The sequence below is a fragment of the Salvia hispanica genome, chromosome 1, assembly GCF_023119035.1.
Source record: "Salvia hispanica cultivar TCC Black 2014 chromosome 1, UniMelb_Shisp_WGS_1.0, whole genome shotgun sequence".
Lineage (NCBI taxonomy): Eukaryota > Viridiplantae > Streptophyta > Magnoliopsida > Lamiales > Lamiaceae > Salvia > Salvia hispanica.
Window position 1 is genome coordinate 38,921,433 of NC_062965.1, and position 10,604 is coordinate 38,932,036.

At 34.7% G+C, this 10,604-nt stretch overlaps 1 protein-coding gene across 3 annotated transcripts; it reads left to right on the forward strand.

Annotated features, from left to right (window-relative positions):
- The first annotated feature begins 662 nt into the window (after window positions 1–662).
- Window positions 663–5,982, forward strand: LOC125200826 (polygalacturonate 4-alpha-galacturonosyltransferase-like). 3 transcript variants are annotated; one of them, XM_048098605.1, is made up of 10 exons: window positions 663–1,014; window positions 2,319–2,353; window positions 2,433–2,492; window positions 2,594–2,728; window positions 2,823–2,895; window positions 2,980–3,023; window positions 3,203–3,537; window positions 3,628–3,985; window positions 4,608–5,195; window positions 5,436–5,982. In XM_048098605.1, exons 1-10 carry the CDS (start codon window positions 864–866, stop codon window positions 5,709–5,711), a joined length of 2,055 nt encoding a protein of 684 aa, XP_047954562.1. In that variant the 5' UTR covers window positions 663–863; the 3' UTR covers window positions 5,712–5,982. The 3 variants fall into 3 exon arrangements, with proteins under 3 accessions (XP_047954562.1, XP_047954561.1, XP_047954563.1); XM_048098604.1 differs by having other exon boundaries at window positions 664–1,014; window positions 2,977–3,023; XM_048098606.1 differs by having other exon boundaries at window positions 664–1,014; window positions 2,823–2,889; window positions 2,977–3,023.
- The last annotated feature ends 4,622 nt before the right edge of the window (window positions 5,983–10,604 follow it).

Here is a 10,604-nt window from a genome sequence, read left to right on the forward strand (position 1 = left end):
CAATTCCCCAAAAATTTATCTCTTCACTATTTGGGCCCATTTTCTTTTCCCCCATCTCTTAAAGAACCAAAAATCCCCCCTTCTTTAAACCCTCTCATCCCCAATATTCATTTTTCATTTTTTTTTTATTTTCCCCAATTTAATTAATATTTCATTGAAATATTAAATTAATACTAATAATTTTTCAATCATTAAAAACCACAAAAAAATACAAATCCAAAAAATACAAAAAATACATAATTGAAACCTTATGGAGTTTTTTTAAATTTTTAAATTTTTAAATTTTTTAATTTTTTGTTTTTTATTAAAAATTTTAAAAAAATACAAAATTAAAAATTTCCAATATTTTAATTATTTTTTTTTTCAATTTTCCTGATTTAAAAAAAAAAAAAAAAAAAACATTTTAAACGGGGTTAAAAGAACCCCCCTCGGGCCAGGGGTGGCTTTTACGCAGAATGAGCACGCCAAATCACCCAAGGGGCGGCTGTCTACTAATTATTTTCAATCCATTTTACTTAACATTTATTAAAACAGTGTCATTAAGAAAACGGAGGGAGTACTTTTTTCTGAAAATTTGTTGAATACACAATGTTACTGTATAAAACAAAATGGTTTGCCGTGTATGACCCGACCCGGATACCCGATCCCCTTCAAATCCTCACATACGCACAGGAAAAGCAAAAACACCACACTTAACCGAGTGTTCTCGCGAATCCGCAAAGACGGTGAATGATGAACTTCATTCAAGTAGCTTGAACGATAATCCGAGATCTCACTCTATATTTTCTGATTTTCTCTCTCTATGCACGTCAATGCGTGCACGATTTTATCCGATTCCACCTTCTCACGGTGAATGATAGGGCATGGCGATTAAGAGGGGATCGCAATCCGGCGGAGGCAAGACTAAAGGTATTCGATCTCGCGTCTTCGCTTCCGTCGCCGTGTTTTTCGTCACATTACTCGCCTTCTCCCTTCTATTCGTCGGCCGCGGCCTTTTCACCGCCGCTTCTTCCGGTTAGTTTTGTCCAATACTTTGTTCTACTGTTGTGTTTTGTTACTGTTTTCAGTTGTGGATGAATCGATTGTATGGATTGGGGAATCATGTTATTATTAATGAATTTTATGGAATTTAACCGTACAGTTGGGGTTTGTGGAGTTATAGAAGCGTGTACATCATAAATTTCTAGACCTAGTACTTGGTTTTAGATCATAAATTTAGTGATAATGAGTGTATATATGACTATAAGACGGATGGTTCCACTCATTTTCAACGGTTTAATGTTATTGGATTTAAAGCATGGCGACAACTGACTTTTATGAGACATGATGTATTTTTACTGGATACCAAATTGAAAATGGTTCGGTAACCCTAACACCTACCGTAGCTGGAATCTGGATAGTCACCGGATTTTTATCTTGTTTGATGCTTAAAAATTTATATTTTCCTGTGAGGAGTAGAGTTGCTTCAGTTGCAGTTAACCTCTAGGTATGGGTTATTTCTCTCTCAAAATTCATGTTGAGACTGAGAGAGATGAAAGATGTGAAGGTATAAAAAATGACTCAGATGTCGTGTTGTAAAGTCATTTTCTCAGTTTTATCTGTTTATATGTTTTGATCGTACCAATATGACTACCAATCCGTGTTTGCTTCATTATTATAATAGTAAAAGCTACCACATTAGATTTCTAGATCAATTTACATTTAAGATATTCTGTGTTTGTTTTTCTGTTTACCTTTAAATATAATTCATTGAAATGGTTGTTTGCTAAGAACAGTTACTGCACAGAGATCTAAGGTGAATGGAGGAGGCTTTGTCAGTGAATGTAACTGAATGGTCATGGTATTGAGATATTGGAGATTGTATGAGAGCAGAAAATGTTCATAGGCATAGAAAATTAAATATATGTGTGCTTGCTTCTTAAGGTAGCAAACACAGATCAAGGGTGGAGGAGACCAGAGCTGTTAGAGCTCACTAGCTCTTTCAGTTCTGTTACGTAATTATTGCTTTTTCCCCCTCCTCTCTTTCTCTCTTTCTTTCTCTCACATACACTCAGAGACATACACACACATAAATCTGCACAAAAGGCGAGGAGGAAATTAGGAAAAGATAAGTAAGCCGCTCTATATGAATTGATTGGATATGTTGCTAAACCTTGTGCCATTTCAAACCAATTAGATTTCTTCCACCTTTCCCTCTATGGTCATCTCAAACAGTGAATTGTATATTTACTCTTTTAGTTCCAAAGCATGTGCGTACATGGTTAAATGTTATTCTTTCTCTCTGAATTGGCAAGTAATGCGAACTTATGACTGTACAGGTAAAAAAGAATTACCAACCGTGTCCTGCAGACAGGTATCCACCTTTATATATGACATGTTTCTGATGTTAGGCTCTGATGTATAGTTTAATGAGAAGGTATTACTTTTATCAGGATTTAAATTGGAGAGAGAGGCTGGCACTGCAACATCTTAATTCTTTATTCTCGAAAGATGTAGGTTCTTATCAGTCACGTTTTAATTGAACATTTGCTGGTTCAAATATTTGTACTTATGCTTTTGTATGCGTTTTCCACTGATTAAATCATTATCATAGGTAATTGACGTTATTAATGCCAGTACAAATGATTTGGGGCCTTTAAACGTTGACTTTTTTAGAAAAGAAAAATTGTCTGCCTCTTGGAAGGTAGCTGGGAACAAAATGTCTGCTGGTAATGCCACTTCTGCCGAGGTCAGCATCAACATAATGTAACTTTAGCTAGTGGAAAAATGTCGATTTGATCACAAAAGCCTGAAAATTATGTTCCTTACTTTTGCAACTTAAGGCTGCTGGGGAAGCCTTGAAGACTAAGAATGAAACGTCTAGATTCAAGGAGGAACGTACTTCAAATGGTATAGGTATTTATGCAGATTTTGCATGCACATTATTTTATTTTGTTACATTTGAATCAGATGTTTGACTGGCCCTTTTCACTGCAGAAGATAATTCCGTTTTCCTTGAGACACCAACTAAATTGGCCCGAAGGGTAAGTCTCTGGACGGTGTCCGTTTTAGTCTGTTTATTCGCTGTTCTCTAAAATTATAATATTTCATCATCTGATCATGTCAATGAAGAGTGATTATGCTATGAAATATAATTCTGCTTCTGGAGTCCTGGTATTTTGGCCTATACGAACTATATCATAACTGTGCAATAACTCTGCAGCAATTGAGAGAAAAAAGACGTGAAAAGCGTGCTGCAGACTTGGTAAAACCGGATGATGAAGTAACCGTAAAGCTCGAAAATGCAGCTATTGAGCGTTCTAAATCAGTAGACTCCGCAGTTTTGGGCAAGTATAGCATCTGGAGGAAAGAAAATGATAATGAAAACACTGATTCAACTGTACGCTTGATACGTGATCAATTGATAATGGCAAGGGTATATACAAGTCTTGCAAGGATGAAAAACAAGACCGATTTGGCCAATGAATTGCAGAATCGGCTCAAGGAAAGCCAGCGTTCTCTAGGAGATGCCTCTGTTGATTCTGATCTATATCCAAGGTAATGGGTGTGTAATATTATCTATGTTTATCAGCTGAATGCTATATTCTTGTTTCTGTATTGTTTGAACATCATAAATATTTGTTACAGTGCACCTGAAAAAATTAAACTGATGGGCCAAGTGCTGTCTAAAGCTAAAGAGCAATTGTACGACTGCAACCTGGTCACCGGGAAACTAAGAGCCATGCTGCAATCTGCGGATGAGCAAGTCAGGAGTCTTAAAAAGCAGAGCACATTCCTTAGCCAGCTAGCTGCAAAGACAATACCAAATGGGCTTCACTGTCTGGCCATGCGCTTGACTATAGATTATTACCTCCTGCCACCTGAGAAAAGAAAGTTCCCTCGGAGTGAGAATCTGGAAAACCCAATTCTTTACCATTATGCCCTTTTTTCGGATAATGTCCTTGCTGCTTCAGTAGTGGTCAACTCAACCATTATGAATGCCAAGGTATAAAATTCTACTGGTCTCTGTTTTATCATACTAAAACTAGGTTTATGGGTTTAGGTCTAATCTTTGTCTTTACATCGTATTAAGAATTTAAGATAGTATCTTTGCTATTCTAAAGCAATATAATGTATATTTGGGTATGCTTGTAGGTCCATTTGGCATGTAGTGGAACATTAAATAAGCATTTTAGTCCACTCTCCTTTGTTTCCCTCATAATTTGCATGGCCTACATAAGCATGCATAACATAACCACACATATTCATGTCTACAAATCTACTTGAATAAATATGCATTGTCGTAAGGATGTGTGTATCGTTTCTATTGATCTATAAGAACAAAATCGATGTGCAATTGATCGTATAGGCATGGACAGAACATATCCTTTAACATTTTCTTTGTGAATCGGATCCTAGTGCAGTGTGCACAATATGCATGCAGACAACCAATGTTTGTTCTGCTACTATTCTTCACCATATGTTATGTATGCTTATATGTTGTTCACACGCAGTAATAAATAGTGGTGTTATTCTCTTCCGTCTTAGCCACTTATTTCATGCTAATGATTTGTTTCTTGACATTTTGCTTTTGCTACTTAAAAAATGTTTTTTTTTCTTTCTTGTAGGACCCCAGGAAACACGTTTTCCATCTTGTTACTGATAAATTGAACTTTGGTGCGATGAATATGTGGTTTCTTTTGAATCCCCCTGGTAAAGCTACAATCCATGTTGAAAATGTTGATGAATTCAAGTGGCTGAACTCATCATATTGCCCTGTTCTACGTCAGTTAGAGTCTGCTGCTATGAAAGAGTACTATTTCAAGGCGGCTCATCCTACCACACTTTCTGCTGGTTCCTCTAACCTTAAGTACAGGAATCCAAAATATCTTTCAATGCTTAACCATTTAAGGTTCTACCTCCCACAGGTCTATCCAAAGTTGGATAAAATTCTTTTCCTTGATGACGACATTGTTGTTCAGAAAGACTTGACTGGACTTTGGTCGGTAGATCTCCATGGAAAAGTAAATGGTGCAGTTGAAACATGTGGCGAGAGCTTCCATAGGTTTGACAAATATCTAAACTTCTCCAACCCTCACATTGCTAAGAATTTTCATCCCAATGCTTGTGGGTGGGCTTATGGAATGAACATGTTCGATCTAAAGGAGTGGAAGAAGAAGGATATAACTGGTATATACCACAAATGGCAGAATATGGTATGACTTGCATACATTTTTTTCTTCTAATTATTGTCATTGTTTGTATGTGTATCTTTGTGTGTGTGTGTGTGTGTGCGCACTTTTAGTGGGAGGAGGGGGGTGATTATCTGATTCAACTGCATTGAAATTTAATTCATTACTATAATGGTGAAGGTTTTGGGAAAGGTGAAAGTAACTTTTCTGTAAGTTTTTATAACATGGATAAGAATGATGTGTGATTTTCTTGGTGGTTGTTAGAATGAAGACAGGGTGCTGTGGAAGCTTGGAACTCTACCTCCAGGTCTGATTACCTTCTATGGGCTGACTCATCCACTCGAAAAGTCATGGCACGTGCTTGGTTTGGGTTACAATCCGAGCATTGACAAGACAGACATAGAGAATGCAGCCGTTGTACATTACAATGGAAACATGAAACCGTGGTTAGAACTGGCAATGACCAAGTACAAACCATATTGGACCAAGTATATAAAGTACGACCACCCATATGTACGCAACTGCAAACTGAGCGAATGATGGAGCAATGGTACAGATTGATCATCAACTCGGTAGCTGAGCAAGACAAGTTCCTGCAGTGCGTATTTGTCTCTGTGATCAATTCAATCTGATCATGTCTTTAAGCGAGCATGGGAATGATTAAAACTCTGAGCTGGTCCTCCTGCATTACTTACGGAAAATATGTGCTTTTTGTTAGATGAGGATGCAGGAGTTACTAATTGTATTCTTTGAACACCCTACTTAATGTCAACATTTGATTTAATTGGACTTAGGTATTTTCTTGTGTAAACATAGTATTGTGGTTGAGGATGTGGGTGGCTCTGGCAGGGGATATGAATGTATGTATATGGATGCATGAAAAAACAACTAAAATACATCAATTGTTTTACATGGGAATCTTTGTTTAGAAAATCGGAGCAAAGGCTTGTTTTTTAAGCAAATAGGGAGTTATAAGTAACCTAACTTTATCTCCTCTTTTTTTATATTGTGTTTTTTTCTTAGTTTATGAAAACTATATGTGATAAGTTTTTTATTGTTAAAGTGTGATAAGATAAATATGTCTAAGTTAAATATATTCTGAGAGAGGATGGTAAACAATAAATTATCAAATTCTTGTTTTAGAAAAGAGTTAAAATATAACAAATGTGAAAGTAACGTAGATTCAGCATGAGATTTGAGAAAATTGTGGTTAATAAGTTAAATAAAGTAGAAGAGAGAATAAAGTAAGAGAAACAAGAGAGAGTAAAGTAAAAGAAAAAATAGACTAAGTGAGATTAAATGTTTTATTTTTAGCTAAAAAAATGACTCAAATAACTTGGGACAACCCAAAAGTAACTTGGGATAGAGAGAGTATATATTAGATCATGCATTAAATATATTGAAATATAGCATATAATTTGTGTAGCATGTAACCTTTATTATAATATTATTGATGGAAATTAAAGTTTTTTAATTTATATGTATCATGCACCAAATTAAATATGTCAGAAATAAAGCATGTACGTTGTAACTGGTACTCCTAATATAAATGAAGTGTTAAAAGACTATAATTATATGAAAAATCATTTTATAAAATTGAATTAGTTACGGTGACATTCATGTAAGTTTTTAGAAAACTCCCCTTTTACACATGTATAGAGATAGATATCACTTATAATTGAGGCCATATTGATTAATATTACACAAAGATATCAATTATAGACATTAATACAATTAGATAAGACAAGCTTGGGGATTGTGATCCCAGGTAAGATCGGTTCGGGATAATGGGATCCTCTTGTATCAGATAGGAAGGACCGTAGTACAAAATGTACTTTTAAGCAATTGTCTCATAGATCCTATGTCTATCCATATGAAGAAGAAATCATGTAACGAAGGGGATTCTTATTTGTACAAATGGTACTTCGATGTTAGAATGAGCATGAAGAAATTAACGATATTTCTTTAACTTTTGAATTGTTCTACTAGATCGATCCTCAAGATCTTTGGTCTCTACCCCGAACCGATGAAAAAAAGGATCACTTCTTATGGACTCGTTGGGAATGATTCAGATCTAGTTCATGACCTATTAGAAGTAGAAGGCACTATGGTGGGATCTTCACGGACAGAAAAAGATTGCAGTTCGTTTGATAATGATCGAGTTACATTACTTCTTCGCCCCGAACCGAGGAATCTCTTAGATATGATGCAAAATGGATCTTGTTCTATCTTTGATGAGAGATTTCTCTATGAAAAATACAAATATAGAGTTTGAAGAGAGGAAGAGGCAAGGAGCCCTTGACCTGCAACCGATAGAAGAATTTATTCAATAATCTGGGCTTCTAGTATATGGCACCCTTGGGGCTTTCTCTTTGATTGTATTGAAAGTCCCAATAAATTGCGATTTCCCTATAGGTCCGGGTCTTTCGAGACAAGCAGATCATTTATGATGAAGAGCATGAGCTTCAAGAGAATGGTTCGGAGATCTTGCAAAGTAGAACCATGCAGTACCAGACGCGAGATAGATCTTCCAAAGAACACGACCTTTTTCAAATTATATAATTCATTTGGGACCCTGCAGATCAGTCCCATTGTTCAGTGTTTTCACAACGAGAATTGTTTGCAGATAAAGAGATGTCAAATGGGCTTCTTACTTCCCAAATGGATCCTCCTACATCAATATATAAAAGCTAGTTTATCAAGAATTGTTGAATAATCGTCAAATATGGTTTAGAACCAATAGTTTATTATCTAATGGATCTCTATGTTCTAATGCTCTGTTCGAGAGTTATCAATATTTATCAACTCTGTTTCTATCTAACGAAACGGTATTGGTAGTTATCAATAAAATTTGAAGTAGTATTAGTGATCGTTTTACAATATCATAATATAAATTATTCCTTAACAACAATGCCAAAACATTGATACACAACTTATTAGTACTAAAAATAACTATAACTATACATGTTGTTCTTGTATAGCTAAATGTAAGATATAATTTTGAATCACTGGGACTAATATACACATTGCATACTTTAATCAAGCTTCATACTCCCTTCGTTCTATTCAAGATGACCACATTCTTGAGTGACACCGAATTTTAGGTGGAGTTGATGAGTGGAGTAAAGTAGCAAGAAAAAGGTAGTTGAATATTTTAATGAGAAGAGAGAGATAAGAGAGAGGGTTTATTCTAAAAAAGTAGAAAGTGATCATCTTAATTGATAAAAAAAAAAAGAAATGGTCATGTGGAATGGAATGGAGGGAGTATACTATTTTGAAAAAATGAGGATTTTGATTGGTTTTTATACAACTAAACAAAGTAAATAACAAAGAAGTAAACAAAAGAAAATGAACAGGTAGATTAAACTAAAGAAAGAGGAATTTTTGGGATATAATTTCGCAACTTCAATTTATTGATTACTAATTCTAATAAGGACTCGTTTGATACAAAAGATGAGATATGAGAAGATATGTAAAACAAGATAAGAAATACGGGTTTCATGTCAAGATAGGCAAAGATATGATTTTTTTCCGTTGTTGTTTGATAGAAAAGAAATTATCTAAATTTGTATTGTATATTAAATAACATGGCTTAACTTGACAAATTGGTGAGATACATAAACAAGGTTAATGTTATAATTTTGGTAAGATTAGATAGGGCCCTGGTCTTATATTGGGCTTTGAGTTAAGCTTAACTATGATATCAAACAATTAGAAATGTTCATATATAATTCTCTATCTTGGTATTACTAACTTATCAAACATACCCTAACTATACATGACTTCAGTGTTTACTGGAGCGAATCACCAACGCATTCCAAATCTTCTTTTGAATAACAAACAGTGTAGCTAGCACCAGGTTTGGACATTATATGCTGTTACTCGAAATAGTTCCTAAGATCTTTAAAAGGCCCTTAGAATTAGTCTCAACCATTAGTTCTATTCTTATGTTTATTATCACTCTCAATTCCATCTCACATCAATAAATCATCCATAAAGTGTCAAGCAATCAGAAGCAGTATACCACATAAAGGTTAAAGTAAATTGAGTCTTTAGATCTTGAAACAAAAATCAAATAAACATGAAGTGGGCACTTTCAATCCCCTGTATGTAATTGTTTTAGCTACTCATAGACAAAACAACTAAAACAACAATCAAAGTTCTAAACATGAATAACACCTAGATAAAACCTGGAGTTGAATCTAGAAAGTCTTCAGCTCCTCTTACTTCAGTTACAGCTTGGAAGATGAAATACTCATTCCATCCTATAAATATAGAGAATTTAGGAACAACACAATTTTAATTTGAAATTAAAAAATTATGAGAAAAATAGAAAAAAATGTGATTGTATTATTGTTAGAGGGGGAAGTCGTCTACCTCATTAGAAAGAAAAACTTACTAAAAATAGAAGTGGATTAAATTTTGGGGACAATTTAAAATGGAAAAAGTTGACTATTTTTTAGGTGGCGGAGGGAGTTTAAAACTAAAATATGAATTCGAATGACAATAGTAAGATCCTCCTTAGGGGAGTATGTAATGGGTATTTATACACTTGAATTAGGGTTCAACATGGTCGTCGCTCGATCTTAGCGGACAACTAAACTTATGTGCACTGACAGGGTCTCGCTCTCTTGGCACTGAGCTCGACAGGTCGCTGACCTTCACTCAGTGGGTGGTTGGACATGCAGTCATCAGCCTTGAACCACTCGGCGGGGGCTAATATGAACTAGAAAATGATTTAGGGGTCTTCCCATTATTCTCTTTAGTCTGCAAACAATATTCATAATGATTAACAATAATTAAAAAAAGGTAAACAAGTTAAAATAGAAAATGCAATCTTTACCAACCTTTCTACAGTCACGTAGAATAAAACACATCCGTAACAATGTGTGTCGGGGGCCTTCTCATATTCTTGTTTGCAATTTTCTGAGCATCTCTTCGAAACCTTGAAAAACTCAGCCATCTTCCACGCATTAATGTAAGCTTCCCATAAAGCATCCGTGAAGTAAGCATGTTTTTTTTTTCTTATTTTTCAGTTTATAGATATGATCCTTGTGTACCTAAGCTTACATCTTTACCCAAAAGCAAGAAAAAAGTTAGAACATATTACATATAATATATATAAATTCTATAGGGGATGTGATCAAATGAAAACTCTAATGTACAAACTCAAAACTATGATCTGGACCACTGAAAAATGTCAACAGATTACAAAAAAAAAAACATCAAAAGGAAAATGTCAACAGAATTTCAACGGTAGTCAATGATTGATGTTGTGTTGATATTGTGTTGATACTGTGTTGACATTAAAATTTTAAAATTTTACACTGATATTATATTGAAACTGTGTTGAAGCTGTGTTGAGGAGTTTTGAGTTTGTACAATATATAAGTTTGCATTTTATCACTACCCAATTCTGTAGACTATCCAAAC